General features: G+C 40.8%; 1 protein-coding gene across 5 annotated transcripts in view; it reads right to left on the reverse strand.

Annotated features, from left to right (window-relative positions):
* FRY (FRY microtubule binding protein) overlaps window positions 1-22,509 on the reverse strand; it is a 241,890-nt gene that overhangs the window by 159,410 nt on the left and 59,971 nt on the right. The window contains exon 1 of one of the 5 annotated variants that reach the window (XM_021378235.1): window positions 6,276-7,038. The exons of 3 other annotated variants lie outside the window; for them this stretch is intronic. In XM_021378235.1, the coding sequence (XP_021233910.1) occupies window positions 6,276-6,345 (70 nt within the window). In that variant the 5' untranslated portion in view covers window positions 6,346-7,038. Of the gene's footprint in view, window positions 1-6,275; window positions 7,039-22,509 lie in introns of those variants that run through there. One more of the 5 variants, XM_021378248.1, reaches the window with a different exon arrangement.

Genomic DNA, 22,509 nt, shown 5'->3' on the forward strand with positions numbered 1-22,509 from the left:
AACACAATACTTAGTATTCCTTTCAGCTGAAGCAATAGCCAAAGGATTCAGAGGAAAGTATACCAAAGGAGAAGGGATTTTCCTTCCATAGACTATTGATTCAAATCTAGCTTAGATAACTGCAGTGAATGAAAAATCACCTTCTGACAAATAGTTCAGGTATCTACCTCTGTCAAAATATTTTGCAGACCAAATTTATCACTGAAACAATAACAGCAACACGAACTTCACTGCTGATGTGCTGGAGCAGAGGAGAGAAAGATGCAAAAGTTAGATTGGCGTGGAGAAGGAACTAGCTCTGATATTTAGAAGCAGGCAAGGGGGGAGGATGAACTGTTAAGGAAGTAAATATGTTTTACCATCTCAACCAACCTAATAGCAAGAATCTGCCAAAACCACCTCCTGCTCCTAGCCCTGTATCCATGCCTGGCAACTAGCCCACTTTAGGCAGCTTATCTGTCAGGATATTAAGTCTATAGGGAATTACAGAGGCAAAGAAGGGGTGGGAACATGGGTACTGGGACAGGAGGCTGGGGTGGGACTGATCCTCCCAGGCACAGCTTCTGCAAATCCACATCTGCCCATGGGGCCTCAATCCCCACAGGAAGTCAGTCTTTGGGCTACCAATTCCGATGTGTGAGAGCACTTAGTAATCGCTTACAAAGCTCAAGAAGGAATACAATAAATAATACTGCAGAAGCACAACCAGTCACAAGTCTGGAGGTGCAGAGACTTTTTCCTACTATTCACGATGGAAATACATAAAACAATGTTAGAAGTATTAATGAGTGCATCAGAAGTGGTCGATGTGCAAAGGAAATATTAAACAGCATTTCAGCTTATGCTAGTGAAAATATCCTTCACTACTAAACAAAGAACATTTTTGTGTGCTTTATAAACCTAAGGTAACCTGTACATTATCACTTCCTTTCATGTACCACTGCTTATTCTGTGAGAAAACCACAAGAAATGTTTGTTCTTTCCATGGTGCTTTTGAGTAGTAGCTGTACTGGAGAAAAAAATAAACTCCTGGTAATTTGATAAACCAAGACTACTGGAACATCAGATATCACCAATTCATCACTCAAAGTGGATACTAATATTATAACAATTTTGTTTTTACAACAAATGAAATTATTAGAATTTAATGATATATTTACCAGCACTTATCTATATCTAGTTTATGCTCAGTCTGCAGACTACGTTTTGAGAAAAGGACTGAAGTTTAGCCACAAAAAGTTATGCACTAAAGGCAGTATTCAAACTATTTATAGTTGCTTATGACAATAATTCAAACTTCTTAAAGGCAAGCAAACTAATTCTGTAAATAAACTGAATTCTGCAACAGAGCATTTCTGATTCTTGCATCCTTTTCTCCTCCTAATATGGCAGAAACAATTCTGGAAGGTCCTGAAGAGAACAACCATTGTCAAAATAAACCAAAGTACTTTTTAAAGAGTTCTCATGTCCCTGGAGTCATAAAACTTCCATGTTTCCTTATTTCTAGGAGGAACAACGTCAAAATGCAAGTTCTAAAATGGGTAACACCCAGAACACAAACAGTCCACTGTTTTAAAACCTTTTCCTACAGCCCTATGGAGCTGAGGATCGGATCTGAAGATAACTACAAACTTGCACTGGGAGACAACAGTGGCTGCTTTTAGGCAAGTCATGTTTCTGGTGACAAGGGCAGACTACTTGAGCTGAAGAACATATTAAGCACTCTAATTCTAGACTTGATGTAGACAGCGATCAAATCCCCTTATGTAGCAAGACTGCAACCATTGTCCAAGCCAGAGGCAAATGTCAAGGCCTGAGCAGACCTAACCTTCATCCCAGGGCTCTCTAATGGCGACGGCCATGGATGTGGCCAGCCTTCTGCAGGCATACTGGCATTGAGACCTCAGCAGCCAGCAAGAAAAGAAGGTCCAAGCACAGTCCTAGCCCAGGCTCAGCATCCTGTTGCCCAACTCACTGCAGCTGTGCTTTCCATTCGGCTTGGGCTACTTCCCAAGCTGCAAGTCACCCACTAGCTAAAGGCCAGAGGTAATCCCATCCTTGTAGGATGAATCTTGTCTGTAAAAAGGGTGAATTTTATTGGTGAATGGATCACATTATTTTCATGAAGGACTAAGTACCCTTCTTTAATTCCTGCTCTGACACAGCAGAAACATTGCTTCAAGAGCTCAACAGCATACGACTGACCATTTGGCAGCCAACAAGCCAATGGGAGGCCCACTGGCCATCAAGAACTTTCTCTCACATCTTAGCCCTTCTGACAAAATAACTTGTGTGGATGCTAGCCCCACATTCAACTTGGTACACTAGCAGCAAGAAGCCCATCCGGCACAGGTCCTCCAGGATGCTGACATGTTTGAGCCCTGTGAACAACAGTCTGTGTGGATGCCTATGTGCCCCCAGGATGAAGATGTCCCTGGCACTACCGAGTGGCTTTTGACAGCCACTGTTACAGGGACCAGGTACGTGGGGGTACACAGAGATGGAGGTACAGGAGGAGGATTGAGCAATGGGCTGTGTACAGCACCAAAACGTAGAGTATGATGGTATGGGGATTTCAGTTTGGGTGTGTGGCTACTGTGGAAGAAGACAGGCAAGAATAGGCCAGGGGAAACAGACCTTAAGTCCCAGTACTGAAAAAGGCCTTATTCAGAATCTCAATTACACACAAGGGCACTGAAAAAAAAAAAAACATTCAAAAGTGAATAATTCCAAACCACTGAGAAACAAGTGCTGTCATCCTTAGAAATATAAGCCTGAAGATAACTCCATTCTACAAGAAGCAGCAAATAATATTAAAATGTTCACTATGCAAAATGTGCTCATTACATGAGTCACCTTTAAACCTATCTCTAGTAACCAGGAGACAATGCAATGCAGCTTCTACCATTGCAGCTGACCCGTGGGAGCACAAGTGAGCCATCCAGATCTTGAGTTTTGCTTTCTTCCGAGAAGGAAGTATCAACATAACTGCAGATCTATCTAGAAACTGTAAGAAACAGAATTTCCTACAGAATTTCCTATACTCTCTTCTGATGTTGCTTCAGCTTATTGTAGCTTTATTTTTAAACCTTTATTCTTGAGATGATTTCTTTTTGAAATCATGAATTTGGAAAATGCATTCTGAAATTAAGTTCAGATTAAATCTCACCATCCAAATCATTCAAAAGGCAAAAAAAATTCTATGGAAAGAGCAGATTCAAATGTTCAATTTTGGGGTAAACAGGCCGCTCTTTGAAAAAACCACAAATTTTGTTTTCAAAAACTATTTGACGATATTTCCATTACAGAATACTTTTTTCCCCACTTTCAGCGAGCCCTCATTTGTTTTTGCAATCTCAGTGACCTCGGTATGCCTAAGTGAGTACAACTCACCTGTAGTAAGCATGGCAATTTTAGCAATATTTTCAAAAAGAAGTAATATAAGTGATAATGCATTCGGTAAGTAACACAGAGTTGATCAGAAGCACTGACATTTTTAAGAAAATATCAAACCACAAATGGTACCACCTAAAAAAAAATTCAGAACATTTTCCATCCAGAGAATCCTAATTCTGATCCCATCTCCAGTACATTCCAGGAATAGTCTTCAGACCTGCACAGCGTGCACTGTATCTTATTGACACGTACAGAGCAAAAATCTGTTCTGAGAGCTACACACCAGAGAATGTGAGGTCTCTGTTTGGTGGGATGATTCAAAGGCCAGACTATGATGGTACAGAGTTAACAGTTACCTCAGATGACCCGACTCCAGCACACATCAATTAACTGGTGCCTTAGCTGGTTGCTGAACACCATGACAGACAAAGAACCATCCTAGATGAACATCTCTGCGTAAGTTGTATGGCACTAACCGGAAATCCTGCCCAGAATTACAAGAATGCTGCTTTCCAGAAGACCAGAGACAGGAAAATCAGAGCAACTGTCAACCATGTATACATATCTTAGGGTATAGAACGAGCAACAGGTGCAGCTGGCAATCTACCAGAAAATGTCACTGCTCTATATTAAGTTAAAACACAAAGAAATAACTGGTTTCAGCTAGATTATAAAGCACAGGAAGGATACATACTATTAACAGCTACTGTTTTAAGGTGCCAATTCACAAAAACACGAATGGATAGGACCTTTACTACCGTTAATATTTGAGCAAGATATATACTTAACCTCCTGCACTTTTTTTTTTTTTTTTAACAGTATGCAAGACCTCTTCTGATTAGGCAAATGTCCCAGCATAATTTATAGCTTACTCCTGCTCCTGGGTATGCAGACACAGCACCTACTCTCTGAAAAACATGTCCCTGCGCATGCATGCGCAGGCTTTGCAGCCGTTTTCCAAGCAAGGAAAGTGTTTTCCTCTGCTCCACCCAGCACATAACAGAGCTGAAGAAGGCCCTAGGTCTTTAGAACTCCCTGACATCTTCTTATCAAAGTGTTTGTTTTTCAGCTAGAAAGGATATGTACGGATTTACGAACACAGCCTTCCAGTCTGAAAGCAAGGAAAAAAAATTGGCAACAAGTCAATCTGAAATAATTTATACTGTTTTTTCTTACTGCTTATTCAAATATAGTAGAAAGCTTGTTTATCAGCTAAAAGTATGTCAGAAACACCAATTATTCATATAACACCTCCATTTTTCTAAACCTGTTTCACTTCAGGAGTTCTAACTTCAGACTAGAAACATCTTTGATATTCTGGAATACTTTCAACACCAGCATAGAGGGAAAAAAAAACAAAGATTAAAATGTTATCCTTCTCTCCATAATATAGTAATTTTTACATTCTTATGTGCTGATTTTACTCAAAATTACAGTGATACGTTATAAAAATAAGGCCAGAATTGATTTGATTTCTGCATCATGCAAGTGATTTGTTTTTCTTCTGTCATAAACTGAGACTAGCTTGTTATAATGTGTTGTCACAATACACACTGATGTTTTCTTTTGTTGATTAACATTAGTCCAGAGGTGACTAAATCACAAAATTGCCTTCCAGTCCTTGTGATACTGACTTGAATGAATATGCACAAAATAGGGCAGATAAGCACTGCTGCTTAGGTAATAGCATTAGTCCCTAGTGGCTTCACACTTGAGGCAGAAAAACAGATTCAAACAAGCACTACAGTGTTACTGAGGTTACAGATGACCTGGAAAAATACAGTTTCTATGGATATCATTTAATGAAGACAAGCCTAGCATGTCACATATCCAATGGTTATTTTTATTTCTTCGCAGGTATTCAGATACATGCCTTGCATGAAGCAGATTTTGCCATTCTTTTTATGCCACAGCATTTTAACGCAATAGTCTCTTATGCAGAAGTTATTAAATTATAGACAGAGAATGATCAGAACCTGACTGCATACGTAGACAGGTTGGATTTTTCCAGAGACATCCTCTTCTACCTTTGTAAAACAGTTAATTATAGAGATCTAGAACTGTTAATGCAAGCTCAGATGGAAAAGGAATATGCCATTCATGTATTTTAAACAGGGGATTCCTGACAGTTACCCCATGGCCTTACATAATCAGAATATATTTGCAAGCACTACATTTTATTCAGAAATCTTATTAAATTTCTCAAAATCAGAAGAGTGATTCATTTAGACAGCAACAGACATTAGGAACAGCAATACTGAAAAGATCAAGGAAGACCACAATGCCATTTGTTTACATCCTGCAAAACCCAGTTTGGATTAGGTAAACAGACAGATTCTTTCTGGGTGGAAATACTACATAAGATTCTGAAATTAAACACGGAGGGTGGTAAGTGCAGCTATAAGTAGTTGATGTTTTGCTTTTCATCACATTAATCTAATGACTTTCAGACCCGAAGCATAACCATCCTATTTTTGTCCTCGGTGCACAATTAATAAAACCCAATTTCCGAGCAATGCCACACCCTTGTGATTAAGCAGCATTTTCAAAAATATTTAGATAAAGCCTGAACAAATCAAATAAACATGCAGGCAGGAAATGCTGTGTGGAATGCACTCCTGCAATGCACTGTCAGAGCGAGCCAGACAGCAGCCTAACTTCAGAATTCAATCAAGCAAAATCTAGCATAATCTCATTACGGTCTTTGCAGTTAATGAAACCTATTGAAATCTGACACTGATTTTCAGAGCTGGCAAAAGCAAGATGATATGGTTTATACAAGACAAACATACAGAAATACTAAGATTTCATCCTTTAGGTTATCCTAGCTATTTACCAAGCGATGCGCAATACGAAAAGATTACTCTTCTGCTACTCACTATTGCTCCAGGATTTCAGTAAATATTTGATACTGATTTCAAAGAAGCCTGAATCCTGCTGGCTAGCCATGTCTGCTGCATACAAAGAGGCTTCTCTAATTCTGAGCAGCTGAAGTGGCAGGTACTATGTATGTAGATGTGACTGTCACCAGTTAGTGATGTAAACGAGGGGTCAGAGGAGGAAATGAAGTCTCCGCAGATCCACTTCTTCCGTTCATGGTAGGTAAGCTCATTAAAAAAAAAAAAAAAAAAAAAAAAAAGGCAGCTCAACAACAACAACAAAAACACACCACGAGGTTCTGTCCTTTGCTCTTCCTTCGGGGCTCGTACTTAATTGATCTGCGGAGGATTTTATTCCCCCAAGCCCCGACGTGGCTTTTCACGTATCCCACTCCTGCAGCGGGCAGCTCCGCGCCGGCCGCTCACGGCAGCAGCCGAGCACCGTTTCCATAAGCGCAGCGGCAACCTCCTGCGTGCGGGAAGGTGCGCTCTGCCGGGCTGAAGCTCTCTCCCATCAGCGCGTCCGCACCTCCGCTGGCAAACACGGGGTCAGCTCGGAGCCCTTCGGAACAGCTCTCGCGTGCAGCCGCAGCAACTGCACGCGGACTGCCGCTCGGTGGGAAAACAACAAGCCCTAGTGAAGCTCCTGTGCGCGCTCCGCTCAGCTGCTCCCCTTCCGCCCGCCCGCCCGAGCGGCGCGCCGCGCCGTACAGCACCGCATCACGCTGCGGTAAAGCAGCGCTGCGCCCATCCAGCTCGTGGCAGTGACGTCTCAACAGCGGGGCTCGCCGCCAGCCCAGTTGCACAAGAGAAGCGCTTCCAGAGCGCCGAGACCGCTTAGGCTGCTTCTGCTTTTCTCTCCCAGCGATAGAGAAACGCGCTGTCATTTTTTTCGTGGCTTTTTTTTTTTTTTTCCTTAAACAAAAGACAAGAGACAGCGAGCTGAATTCCCAGCGACCAACAAGACTGACAGCTCCCTGCCGGCCGTTCGCCTCCGAAAGAGACGCGGAACGTCCTCGGTTCGGTGTCATTTTTACCCTGAACAATGTCATTTTCTTTTAAAGGAAGGAGGGCAAAGTGAATTCATGTAAGAAAATGAGGAAGAGGCGATTCACTGCTTGTGAACGGCGGAGTATTGTCTACAAAGCACTTAATTGCCAGCTCCACTTTCCTCACTCTTAAGGCTTTCTTTTGAATAATCCTAGCGCATCACTATGCACTTCTTAATAAAGAAGAATAAGAAGCGCCTGTTTCCCAAACAAGATACTGTTTTCTGGGAATAACAGCCCTTCTTCTCTCACTTTGTGGTATACGTTTCCCGCAGCATCTCCTAATGACAGTAACCGAGCCAAATTGTAGGCTGTTTGCTGCTGATTCTTCAAGGAACTTTGCCAGCGATTATATTTACAGATTATTTTTAGTTTCAGTATGCAGAATATTTAATCTTTGGGTTGAAAGCTGAGGCACACAAGGGTCACCGAGTCCAAACTCCTGCGGTTCTCACTGAAAACACGCTCAGTGCCTTTTGTAAACACACCGCAGATGGAGATAAGGATTTGTGCCCTCAGAGAAGGAAGGCTGTTGTGGAAACTCGCCTTAGAAACCTTCTTTTAAATGAGAACTATTGGTGATAGGTGGACGGTTGGACTGGATGATCTTGTAGGTTTTTTCCATGATTCTATGATTCTTTCAATTCCAAAACTAAGTTCACTCAAAGCCAGTTGATGCCCTTTCTCGAAGATGGGTAATCAGAAATGTTTGGAGTACTCAAGTGGGACCTCAAAGCTATCAAAGAGATGTGATCAGCTTTCCCCCATCCTGCTAAACCCCCTTTCCCCTTTCAGTCACTCTGGGCCCACAGTTTTTTTCTGAGAGCCCTGTCTGTTTCCCCTAGCCCAGCAATGCCTCTCTGTATGCCACCACATTTTAACCAGCACACTCCAAGCTTTTGCCATGAACATTAAACTTAATGGCAAAAACAGTCGGTCCCAAGACGTAGGGCCGATGGCATCCCACCATCCCACTAATTCAGTTTTCAGCAGACAGCACCAGTCAGGTTTGGAAGTGCTCATTCACTCTTGCAAATGCTGGATTAATACCCGTGTTCAAGGATTTAGATAAGAACTTCCTTTGTAGTGCTGCATCAAACGCTTATCTAAAAACCACCAATACATTAATTTTATCACATTCTTTTGCTGAAAACAAAGATATAAGCTTAATTTGCACATATTGCTCTTTCCTAAATCCATATTGCATTTTATCCACTTTTCAGTTAAATCTACCACCTTAATTATAATCTCTCACTAAATTTTGTTCCGAAGCCTTATCTGTGGCTGAAGTCGAGCAGCCCTTCTGCTGGTATGGATCATGTTTTCCTCACAAATTCTGTAGTTTCTCTCTTTTCTCTCTCTTGATAGATTGAACAAAAGAATGTACTGACCAGCAACTTCACATGCTTGCCCTCCCATTCCTATGAAAGTTATGCTGTCTTTTTGTAATGTGAAATTAAAGATTTTGAGTTGTTTTTACCTCATAACTGATACATTTTTTGGTGCTAAGCCCCCTACTTTTGTTCCTCTAGTTAAGGCCTGGCTCTTATTGAACCTAAAGGCAAGGCATTCACTTTGTTAGTGGTCATATCTTATTTCTCTCTTTCTCTCATCTTCACTGAATACTGGACCATTAAAAATTTGTGTTCTGGTTTAAAAACTGTAAATGGCCAAGGACACTTAACAATTTGCTTTACATTCCTTCACACACTCCTACTCTGAAGTTTTGATAGTGCTCACCTTAATTCTACACCCTCTAACCTCCGAGCCATACATTTCTCACATGTCCTTTCCAGGCAGAATGAGAAGTTCCAGGTTTTGTTGGTTGTTTGGTTTTGGTGCTTTCAAATTCATGTCAGACATCCCCAAAGACAAGTACCTGATTTCTTCAGTGTCACTCAGCAGCTCCTTTTATTTCTTCATAGTTTGCCTTTTCAAACTGCAGGCCTATCCTTGAATCTTCTTGTAAGCACATGATTTAATAATGTTCCTGTCCTTCATCATTTTTGGTCTTCACCAGTTAGCAAGTCTAATTGGTACAATCTCTTCTTCGATTTACAGTTGTTTGGGGTAGAAGTACTTGGGCTGTCCCATCCACAGATATCTGGGTTTGATTGCTCTAAGCAAAATTTGTGTCTGGGATGCTGGGGCCTCACTCAGTGCCTATCTGCATTTTCCTATGTAGTAACATTAAAAAGTGTAACTAACATTCAGCCTTCTGTCTTGGAGCGGCAGCACTACTCCCTAGCAACTTTTTACTGACTTTCTTGGAAGTGAGTTTGAGACAAATTCTACTTCATGTATAATAATCTTCGTTTAACATCCTATCATAGCATTAACACGCAGCACAGAATCTCACTGCTCTCACTGTACAGAATTCTTTCTGAGAAACATTTTGGCCTTCTCTGCATTTCCACTCAAAATACACTGTTGTTCTAAAACAGTTAACAAGTTTGTGGATTTCAAGAAATAGTCTATTTGTTCATACAAAACACATCTTTTTAGATAAAGCCTCCTGATCTCACAATTGTTGTAACCAGAGGTCCAGACTAAATAACTGCTTTCGGTTCACAGAACAATGTTTACAACTCATCAGTCTGATGAGCTACACAGGGAGAAACTGCCCCCCGACTACCCCCAGATAATACCATGGCTGGAAACCATTTTGGAAACACTTCAAACCAGGTAGAACACAGAGATGGCAGAAACGGCAGCGTTCCAGTGTGGTGTTCTGAACTTGTTCCAGGAAGACTGACAAGACTAAGAAGTTTTGAAGTTATACAGCTTCTACTTTAATTCTTGTTGGCTTTATGATATTCAGAGTTTCATTATGTATTTCATATCTGAAAGACAGACTGGCATAAGCATTCAAAATCTGTCAGCATAATAAGCTCTCTGATGATGGATATCACAGCTTTAGGTATTTACAAACACACTGAGCTGATTTATGATATTGCTACATGGGAGTTTATGATAAGTTAATGACGATACAACATTTTTTGCACCTAAAAAACAAATCAAAGATCCAAAATGTAAGTAAGACTCTTTGTAGGTCTACGGTGATGAAGCACCTGCTGGTTACCATGATACCAGAAGCCGTGCTTCAATTATAAACATTTGTAGGCAACTCAAACTCCGCACGTGTGACATGCTGTCACCTTCTGCTCTCTCATCTGCCTTCCAATATCAGAGGTAGCACATATCCTGGAGCTGCGGGTACCTGGATGATCTCTTTTCGTGGCTGAGCAAAGCAAGTGGTCTTTCCACGCCCCAGCTTTGGAAAAAGCAAGTTGGGAGAAGTTGTTTGCCACCACAGCCAGGTGCGTTCCTGTGACCAGCACACTGCATGAACAGTGATTTTTGTTGCAAAACATCCGAGAAATGATAGACTTCCACGACTTTCACTCAAACAGTGAAAAATACCAACAGAAATACATTGTGCTGGAGGTAGTCACAATCTCTCTCTTCAGGCATCCAATTTAGATGCCTCCATTGGGAGGTGAGTGCATTCAGCATGACTCAAGAATTCCCAAGAGTTCTGGTACAGAGTGCAGTTACTTTCCAAAACAGCCTATTTCTCTTCACTGTCTGCAAATGATGCTTTGGGTAGCTACTTTTGTAAATTAGGCACTTTATTTAGATTTTCAGTATTTGGTCGCATAGGTACCCATTTTGTTCACATTTCTTAGTGACTACTATTTATAACAGTAACACAGGCACTTCAGTCCTCTTTGTTCTGAGTAATGCTTGCAAGAATCCTTAAAAAAGCATATGGCAATATGATTATAGCACAGTGCTTGCACAATTGTTCAGAGCTCCTTTTGGTTTGCTATGAAAAGACTTGATTGGTTTTGGCAGTCTGAACAATCTGAGGCTAAATGCAAAGAGGAGCTAAAGCCTCTACGGAGTGACAACAGTAACACCGTATAAACAGTGCTTTGATTTTGTACCTATGCTCTCTTTCCTAGTGCTCACAGACTTGATTTCCTTCTAGTTGCACAAACCAGTAAGTAGAACACTGTGTTCCTTATTTGTTGCTAACAGAATGAGCCTGAAGTTATACAGCAGGTGATTATGTATTTCATCTCTAAGGACGCTGGTTCAAACTCCATCAATAAAACACAGTGACTGTATGTATAAGTGCATAAATACCTGTTAACAATGCAAAGCCTCTCTTCAGTCCACAGTTACATCACAGCCTCTCCTATATTGTGATTCTGCAAGATTTGGAACACTTCAGTCCTAATCAAGCAATAGACAGCTTTTTGCTTGATGAATTACATCCATGCCTCTGATTTCCACAAAAACAACTTGGGTTTACATAGGTAGAACTTGTATAATAGTTGGTCTGGCTGGAGGTTTCTCCCAGAGGAATTAGAAAGGGTGGTGTGTCTCTCTGGCTTTGATATGGTCAGGTTCTCTTGGGCAAAATACCTCAAGCTTACAGAGAATGGTTCCCAAACTGATGTGATTGCAGAGCACAACACACAGAGCAGATCAGTCCAGAAAGGACCGATTATGTTATCATATCCTGGGATATGCTGCACCACAGTCATGATTTCACACTCCCTTCTTTAACAGCTTGGAACCTCTTTAGAAAAGAGTGCACTGGCATTCAGATGGACACTGGTCATGGTGGGATGGCATTTGGGTGTCTAAATATAGCTGCCCAGTCCCATTTTAGCTACCCTAAAGCATGTGAACTATTCACTGAGACTGGCAGCTAGGACACAAGACCTACGTTAGGTCCATGGCCTTCTGAAACAGCAGCTGGAGGCTCTCTGCTAGAAACTTGTGTTTAAGTACCTGATTTGCTTCCACTGGTTTCAGGAGGGGGGGGGGGAAACAACAAAAAAACAACAGCATGTCTTTGTAGTGTTTGTGAAGTGACAAGCTCGTGTGTCAGCAAGTAATAAAAAAAGGCACATTTTTACACTGAATCAGAAGATGACCATGGTATTCATATATACTGAGGTGTGTTTTTTTTCATCTTGGCTTTCACTGAGTTTATGAACTTTATTCCTTACGTTAAAATATTTAGAAGATTTTCTATTCTGTTTTCCTCACTTTGACTTGCATAATGCAATATAATTCAAGCAGAACATTAACAAAACAGCTTGTACACATACTTTGCTAATGTCCTCTGTTAAAATGAAAATCAAAATAATTATCCACATCAACTGAACTCTAAATATCCACAATGTCAAAATTTAATGTAAAATAAACATCTGAGGGTCAACATAAAAAGCAGCGATTGACTAGAAAGCACAGCAGAAAATAACATTTCATTAGCAAACCTGATTTAACACAACAAGCTACAAATAAAGCGATAGAAATCCCCCTCAGTTTTATCTATCAATAGTTTTTCGCTGCACCATTTTGTTTTGCCTTCTGTTTGCAACTGACTGTTAAGATACTGCCACCTAGTGATGGAAAGCAAAACAAGCAGAAGCAGAACAGTAAATAACAATGCATACGGAATACAGATTTACATTGCAAACTGTGTTTAAATGGAAGATAAGATCATGTCTGTATTTCTGGGAAAAGGTTCCCAGGCAATTTGCATAAAATCACATATAACTGGGCAGCTTGATCTGGTGGGTGGCAAGCCTGCCCATGGCAGGGGGTTGGAACTGCATGGGCTGTAAGGTCCCTTTGAACCCAAGACACTCTGTGATTCTATGAAAATATTTGGAACGCAGCACCCAGCTCCCATCCTCGGTTTATTCAGTGAATTCATGAGAGTGAATAAATAAATCATAAGTGGTTTGTGACTTAGGTTGTTATTTGGAAATAAAAAAATCACAACTACCTACTACAGATTTCACAGAGGATTAGCTAGTTAATGCTGGAATTGTGCCTTCCAGGTTCACAGTACTGTTACTCCTTACCTGACTTTGCTTTGGAGCTGTCAGAGATGTTCTCTTAGGACTGTCCCTCGTTCACCCAGCTGCCCTTACACACCCCAGCAACATCCCGTCCTGCTGGTCAATTTGAAATCTGCCCCATTATGGCCTCGAGCAGCACAGTCACAACAAACCCTGCTGCAAGGGTCAAAATGCAGCCTGTATCTCTCAGCACAGCCTGTGGGATCGGTGAGCAGGAAGCACAGTCTGAGCAGCACTTTCTTCCTACTCTTCACCTTCCAGTTTACAGGCACCATCCCTAAACAAGCTGGTTGCTGTCATTACAATCCTCTAAACTAATGCTCTTCCCAGTATTGTTGCATATCCTCCTCTGTATTTTACATAAAATTACGTAACATGTTCCCCAAATGTCCCATCCTGACATAACTCTGCTGAATTTCTTAAAAACAGGAAATTTCCAAACCATTGACAGAGCCTCTAATTTTGCGTGCCTGTTTCAGAGATGAGATTAGTGATGGAACCATCCCCAAGCCACTCAAAGCATAATTTCCACTGGGTAATTTCTGCCTAAAAGATTTGCACTGGCTCACCCAGAGGCTGGGATGGAGAGAGGCCGAGAGGGCAGCTGTCATTCTTTTCCTCTCAGTATGGAATCTGAATACACAGTGCATAGACCCAGCCCCAAAATACTTGAACACTGAGGGTTGCACTCAGGGCCTCCCCCACTTCCCTTCTAAGATGTGGATATATCTCTCACACCATCCTCACAGCAAGCCCTGGGAGAGGGCAGATAAGTGCAGCCAGGAAGGGGAAGGGTTGGAACTCACTGATCACCAGATACGGTTATTGCTAGAGAGTCTCCTGGGATGGATAACAATGACTGCATGCCATTATAGCTGAGATCATAAGACTTCTCAGCTTCTCCTCACTTCTCCCTGTCCCACTGCTGTCCACATTCCCCAGAGTTCAGGTCCAGATGCCTCTTCATGTACCAGGGCCCTGGCCCAGGACACCCCAGCCTGTCCCCGTGCTCCCCACCCAGGCAGGAGGCAGCAGCTGGGACCCAGCAGCTGGGACCCAGCAGCATCCCACGACCAAGGCGGCCCTGGCCCAAAGGCAAACCACATCGTCCTTCTGTTTTCTTGGTTTGTCTCCTTTGCAGACTGAAATGTTTAAAAGTCTTTTTTTCTCCAAGATCTAAATAAAGCATGGTATAGCAGGGATGGTGTTTCCATTGATTATGTAATTAGGAGCAGGAATTTTCAGTGCAGCAGCTCCCATTTGCTCTCAAATACCAGTCTGCTGCTCGAGCAGTTCTATTATTGAGATAATTTAGGCAGTACTTGCAATGTGATTTTTAATGGAAACATTTTCCTGAACCCCAAATACACTTACAGATACTTCTTTCTCTTAATTCTACCACAGCGATTCCTTAAACTCCATCTGACTCAACATAAGATGCTGCTGCGATAAGCGACTTGCTTACCTGTTCTTTTTTTAAACTTTCCTTTCCATTCTCTGGTTTTGTCTTTAATTATTAACACTTCTTCCTTTCTGACCTAATTGGACACTCACACCTCAATGTTTTCCTTACTGTGTATAAAGGTACCCTTGTCTTTTCGTCCCTTGGCTCCACAAGCAACACCAACCTTAGAAACTGATTTCTTACCTGTGAAATGAGAATAAACGTTTTGGAAGAGCTTCAGCCAGCACCCATCTCTTGCAGATCATGGGCAGGGATCGGAGTGTGCTGCGTTTGCTGCCTCTTCCCCTCTGCTATCAGGTGTCGGCCTGTCAGAGGGTAGGGCAGAGGGCCTGGGGCAGCACAAGCATTCCCTGCAGCACAAACCCCTCCACACTTCCCTCGCAAGGGTTTTATTCATAAAACATTCACTCTGAATTAACCCCAAAAATGTTCTGCCTCACAGCACCAGCAAAGGAATTAGGCAGCTGAGAGAGGGAAACTGAGCTCCCCCAGGATTAGCTGGCCTTAGATAGCTATCAACAGTTTTACTGCTCTCCCAAATGATCCAGCAGTACCAAATTGAACACACCACTGCATGGCCACTCCCCATTTCTCTCACATGTATTGCCACACACAGTTGCAAACCAGACTGCACATCCTCTGGGGAGGAATCAGCCCATGCTGCACGGGAACCGCCTGGCACAGCCTTGGCTCATTTTATTCAGAAATGCTAACAAAGATTTCAGGTTTACGCTCAGGTGGCTCAGGTGAGTACTGCCTCTAGTCAAATAAGGGACTCAATTACTAAGCTAGGTAATATCTTTCACTTTTTTCATTCCTTTTCTGTTTCAGGGTATGGTAAAGTAATGCTTCAAAAAATCAGGATTACCCAAGAAAGTCATGCCAAATGGTTGACCAAGTAACTACTTTTCTTCCCTGAACTGTAGTTTATCAATATGGTGAACATGGGCACATACACTTCTTGGCTCATCTGGTACCTCTGGTAGCTAGGTGTTTGTCACCACACTCTTTAGAGAATACTTCTGTATATGCAAACACAGGCAGCTACCAGCAAAAATCTTCGTAACTCCAATGCTGCTTCTTTTACAGCCACTTTACAAACAACTGCAGTGAGGCAGTGTCAGGAGAAACCAGACCATAAAGTTTCACAGGGAATTTTCTGTGCCTCGTGGCTGTTATCCCCTCAAGCTCCTGCTCATTATAAGCAGATGATGCTGAGGATACAGCTTCTGCCACTGCTCTCTCCTGTCACCATTCACAATTATTTTCTTAATTCTTAAGAGTTGATGCCAAGAAAGCACCTCATTCCCAAACAGCTGTTGAAGGGAAAGTTTTGAAATTCCTGTGTGTGCAAAGCTCCTGCACAAGCAGCAGTGAGGCAGAATGCACAGGAGCTGTTACGTAGTGCTTGCACAACCGCAGCCTTCGATGCAGGCTAGAGAGAAGCTAAACTTTGGTTAAAACAACACCTCTCCAGGCTTATGTAAGAACACTTGTTCTGACTTGCAAAATCTTTTCTGTATGTTTTTAATGTTTTGGGAAGAAAACTTTCTTTGCTATAAGCATGCATTGTTTCACCTTTCAAAATAACCTGTGGGTATTTTGGCTGAGTTTTTATTCCCTTCTGCACACTGAGCTTCAGCAGACTAGCATTTGCCCAAGGAATTATCTCTTGCTGTGGTGAAGGTTTTGCAACAGCAACTTTTCCATCTGAACCTGGGCAATGGATTTATAGAACTGCAGCATCCTTCAACTTGCTGCGGTGTCTTCACAAAGGTGAGATCAGATACACATGCAGCCTTTGTAATTGGATCTTTTATGTCCTTCAGAGACTGTCCCTTCTTGCTAACCTAGAAAACAACGTCTTGGTTTTCGGTGAGCTACAGAGAAGAAAGCACAAAAAGATCTAACACTTGCGAAGATTTCCTAGCAAAGGCAGTGGTAATTACAGTCACTTTAACTACACTTAAAATGATTAATGATATTGAGCCACCACAGGCTCGATTTTCACAGGTATTCAGCTCCTGAAATTTCTAACAGTTCTTCATGGATTATGAAGTGCCTGTTCTGGTTAAAGATCAAACTTCTAATGCTTGTTTGTCCACTGCATCGTTAAAGGCTTTGAAAATAAAAACAATATGCTATTAAAATGAGAATTCATCCTCTCCCATGCTTTTTTTTTTTTCCAATGGATTGGAAGAGAATATGGGCTTCTTCATTCTCATCTCCGAATTTGCTTCTCAGCTGTGAAATGATACCCATGGTAAAGGGCACATAACTGAAACCAATCCACTGACATAAAACACTTATGAAAGTATGTGGATACAATGTGTAGATCTGGAGAACAACCAGCTCGATTTTATAACAGTCTAAGTTTAAAAGAGGATGGCGATCCTAAAAAACCCGTGGTTTTCCATCCATCCTGAAGACTTGCATGGGGGTACAGGGGCACAGAGCCCTGGGCTGTGCTCCTGCGGGAGGAATGTGAGCTCCTCCAGAGCAGCAGTGCTCAGTGACACAGTATCTGCCGTCTCAGGTAGGTCGTCGGCACAGGGACGTGGCCTGAACCCTCCCACACATCGAGGGAGGCCATCACTAGCTCCTGACTAATTCAGTGAACTGAAAGCAGAGCATCAGTGCTGACCAAATTCATGACAAAGCTAAAACTTTCCCAAGAGTATGACAATATTTCTTCCTCGTCCAGTAATACCACAGATTTGACTCAGGGTGTGTTTTCATGTCTGATTTAATCCAATTTAAGATTGTGCTACTGACAGAAAAGGTGAGAATTCCTCCTGTCCTCTTCCTTCCCCCCACATTTCCCTCAGGTCTCTCAGGTTGGAGCAGAAATTTCATTTGGGTGCTGTTTTGGGAAATACAGAAGGGGCAGAGTTACATTCAATTGATCACTGAGGTCTCACCACAGAGACACAAAATCACCATCAACATAGGGCAGGCTGCAGGGATTGATTTATTGAAAGAAAAAGAAACAAACAAACAAAAAAAAAACAAAACCAGCAAAACTGAAGATATACTTACATAGGTGTAACATAGTCAAATAGCTTTCCCAACAAAGCTAATTTGTATTTACAAACACCTACATCAGGCATTCAGTGTTTAACTGAAGAAGGTTCTTCCAAGCTACCTTGCTGGTTGATCTTTTGTGGAACTCTGGCTGCTCCAGGAACAGACACATTCCAGATCCTAATTGCAAGCAACACTGCCAAGCAAGGAGCTTAAAGGTTCTGAAAGCCACAATGGACTGTGACAATCAGTCTGATCTCCTGCATAGGTCAGGCCAGAGATTTTATTTACTACTGGTCCACTTACAGTAAGTTCGGTTGCCAGACAAAACAGAAACATCCTTACGGTAGTTCAGGGCTATTCTTGGTACACTGGATCCAAACTAAACCCTTTGCAAATGTTAAAATGGACAAAAGCTGACTCCATAAATAGTTACGAGATGCAAACATAATTTCTCACACATACATGTATTTGCAATACTGTCTAATAATTCTCAATAGCATACAACTGTATCAAAATATTTACACTAAGACGGCAATCTATGTGGACAGGAGGCTGCACGCTGTTATTAAAAAGCAACTGCTACAACCCATACTTGTTTCTGTGAGGTTTTGCTGGCAGATCAGAATATTAAGCTGACAGAGCACTCCATGTTGCCTACTCCACATCTGACAAAAACAGTTTGAAAATGGCATAGAAGTGAAAAAATAAGTGTTCTTCGCCAAATATATACAGAATCCTCAAATAGAAATCACTCTGTACAGTTCTGGGGTATGACAATATAAAAGAAAGTTTACAAACTTTTAGTGAATCCTTCTGCCCTGGGATAAAAACTGGTGGCAAAATAGCATCCCCTAAACTTGCTCAGCCATCAGGCAGAATCCAGCCAAAAAAAACGCAAAAGAGGGAGGTCAGCTCCAGAGAACAGAGGAGCACACTCAGACAAAAGAGCTGCTGCAATCAGTCCTGCAGTGTAGCTGTCCCTGTGGACACACAGGTGGCAATTTGTATTCAAACTGAATCTAAACTGAACAGAAGATAATAATGACCTTAGGGGAAAAAGAAAAGAAAGAAAAAGAACAATGAATTAAATATCTCTGATATGTTTCAGCTATCAGTATATATGTATATGCATTTTTTTCCCTTCTAATGTGTTTCTTTGGGGATATGGGAAGGAACTTCCACACAGCATCCTTTTCCTTTCAAATTCATCTTGAAACAAATACTGAATGATCTTATGGTTGTTACAAAGAAGTGTTCTTATCATACAGCAAATGAATACAATGTGCATTCAGCACTTGACTGATGCACAGAAATAGCACTGAGCATGCTAAAGAATATTACATAATTTGAACTTAAGACATTTAAATGAACATTACTGTCATTCATATTGTCAATACACAACTAATTTTAATCCTTTTTCACAGTAGTTTGCATGAAATCTTATTTTGTTCTTCACAAAGCAATAAAAGGCTTCAAACGTACAAAATCCTCAACTCCTTGAGAAGTCACTCTGGACCATGACATGAGGGTGACTCCTGACACCTGGGATACCTGCACAGCCAGGACAGGGTGTGAAGTAAGGATGTCACACTGCATACCTAACATGATTGAATACCCGTGAGAAGCTAGTTAAAGCAGCTCAGAGCTCACAGACTGTATCCTCTGCAAGTGATGCACCTCAGCACACCATGCTGCTTGATAAAAAACTGCAGGCTATGACCCACAGAACTGATGGAATTCCAAAAATCGGTTGTGTATAAAGGAGTACCTTATATTCATGGTATTCGAATTTTGTGTTAGTAAACATAATGTTTTAGTATTTAAAAGAAGCAATAAAGCTTCATTAAAATAAAATGAAACAAGCACTTATGAATACGAACATTATAGCTAATAATTATTTTTAAAAGATCGCTATAACTTATGAATGAGAAGCATACAAACCCATGCTTTATTATTTTAAAACCTGAGATTTCAGAAATGATCCTATCGTGCTTTTTGAGAGCTTGGTTTATGAATCACCAATGTGCAGGCTAGCAATGTTATGAAAGAATGGAAGCAGCTAAGAATTTTTCCTTTCCGTTCCTTTATCTTTGTGCATGGTCTCGTCTCTTGGTTGGCCATAAGGACGAAGCTGAAGGTAGACTGCAGAGGTAGAATTTATTTAACTAAAAGCAGAGTTTTACAGTGTAACTACCCCCAGTTCAGTTACTCAGCTTGGATATCTTGTAGTCAGTATATGGAAATAAGGGCTGATTCATCCCGTTTAATGCTGTTTAATGCTGGCATCTACAACAGGTCATATGAATTAAGCTCAGTTATAACCCATTTCTCTCCAGCAACCATAAAGTGAGCTTGAAGTGACTAGCTTAGGCATGGACATCTATTCAGCAAATGTCTGAGTTTTGAAAGATGTGTTCCACCTTCATCATCCAGGTCAGAAAGCAACCCTAGTTAAAACCCCAGAAATAGCACTGCTGGTTTCTCATCAGTTTGCTCCTCTGTTGTGGCCAGCAAGCCTTAAGAAGTAAAACCAGGCTACTGGGAGAGCACAAAACCATTTCTTACTGACCTCAGCTGGAAGCCTGACCTACTGTACTCAGTTCCAGAGCACTTAATGTTGCTGAACACCAATTTAGATGCTAAATTTAGCAGCCTATACCTAAAACTGGGATTATTGCAAACATAGTAAAATAACAACAAACTTTGTGGGTTTTTTTGTTGTAAAAGAAACAACAAATCCTTGGAAAAGCAGCCACTAGGTTACATCACGCACTACTTACATCACTTATCTACAGAAACTTTTTACTGGAAACAGCAATGTCTTCCCATAATGGATAGGGAAGATTTTTTACTTTAAGAATTTTTTTAATCAAAATGCAACTTAAGTACATGATTAAAAAGCATGAGTAGCTGTTTGTTGGGAATCCTCAGCCCTGCATCTGCTTATAACTTCATTACAACATTGTGCAGCAATTAGGTATTAGTATATCCCGTGCAAAAAGAATTTAAATTGATTTCACCCTGTTAAGCATTGGGCAACTTCAACATCCCAGAAAACCCAAATATCCTCAAACAGTGTGAATAAACCTAAGAATCATAGAAACATTCTGTAATTCCCTAAAATCCAAATATAACAAAGAACGTCTTGAACTCCTAACTAAAGTTCCTCATTTAAGATCCAATCCCCGAATTTCATAAAATTCACATTCCAAATTAAACACTCCCGACTCCTAGAAATGCAGACGTTTAATGTGAGGGATACAGCTGATGTAATTTGTTCTTTATAAAAATCTAATCATATGAACTCAATATCTAGCAGCCTATAGCTGTTTCACTGGAAGTGCTGTAAGGATTTCTTTTCACTATCATGGCATCTTCATCAAGAGAAGCAGCACAAGAAGTCTTTCAGCTAACTCTAGCTACATTCAGAGAGTTTTCATTAGGTAGCCTTCTGCAATTAAAATGAATTTTACTATCAACAATAATCTTCAGGCAAAATATTAGTCTCTGAACCTAAAGACACAAATAAAATATGGATTTATTTTATTATTTTTGAAATTGTGTATTTTCAGAAACTCTTAAACATACACATGCACACAAATATGTATTTTTAAAACTATCTCCTCACCCCCCCACCTTAATAATTCAGGTGCAGCATGATAGTAAAGAACTGAATGTGAATAAAACATTGAGAATTTTTATTTCAGCTACTCCAGGATTATCAGATGATTTTGCTTGGGTACAGTATGCTCCTATTAATTGTCTAAGGCTAGGTAAAGTATACACAGCTGAAGGGAGAACAGTTACCCACCAAAAGCATCCAGCATGTCTGCAAACTCCCAACAAGTAAACAAGCACTGTACAAGAAGTATATATTGAGTGATTTATATGCAGACCATTGATCTATCTGACTGTCAAGAGAACACACCTCAATGTCATTAACTACATTGGGTTGTGTGAAAATTACACTTCAGAAGAGGAACAAAATATGCATTGGGAAGAAGGTTAAATCCTTAACCCTTAAGTTTAATTCTTTTGAAACATTTTTCTTGGCTGATATGCTTTTGATTCCAACAGAAGTATCTCTCTGAGGCTTTAAAAGTAACTTCTATCTTTCATGTAATGAAATTATATATATTTCCCAACTCCATAAAAAAGGTTATTGTATATTATTATTCCAATCCATTAGCACAAATATAATTCTTTATGTGACAAAAGTGGACACATTTTAGGGTGAGTTTGCCCTTTAACATGCATCTTAAACCAGAGAAAGAGAAAAAAATATTCTATTGTCACATCACAGCCAAAAAAAGATTTACTTCAAAGGAATATTTAAATATCAGTGTCAACAAACCCTCACGTAATTACTGTGCATGAAACGTAGTTAGGGCTACTGCCATTCCATGAAAAGAGTGACTGCTTTGTTCTTGTATGTTTTCACAGTAACTTGTTGATAGGACTCTGATTTTTTATTTTAAATTCCAGTACATTTTATATTAACATACTATTTTGGAGATGCAACCTATATGACTATTAATTCACCACTCCTTCAAAGTTATATATCTGTATAAAAGGAGGAGCCTGGCATGTTTCTCAGATGGAAAGCATTCAGTGCACATTTTAAGACTTCGTTCTATCCATGTAGTCATTATCTCCTAGATAGCACACAGCAGACAGATAAAGGGTCAAACAGGCAAACCATGTTACTAAACCACATTCTTTTTCGCGTTCTGTTTCTAAGGCAGCACACAGAGAACTCTGTGTTGAAATCAGGAAGCAAATGCTCTTCTTGCCTCACAAGATCC

The sequence above is a fragment of the Numida meleagris genome, chromosome 1, assembly GCF_002078875.1.
Source record: "Numida meleagris isolate 19003 breed g44 Domestic line chromosome 1, NumMel1.0, whole genome shotgun sequence".
NCBI classification, from domain to species: Eukaryota; Metazoa; Chordata; class Aves; order Galliformes; family Numididae; genus Numida; species Numida meleagris.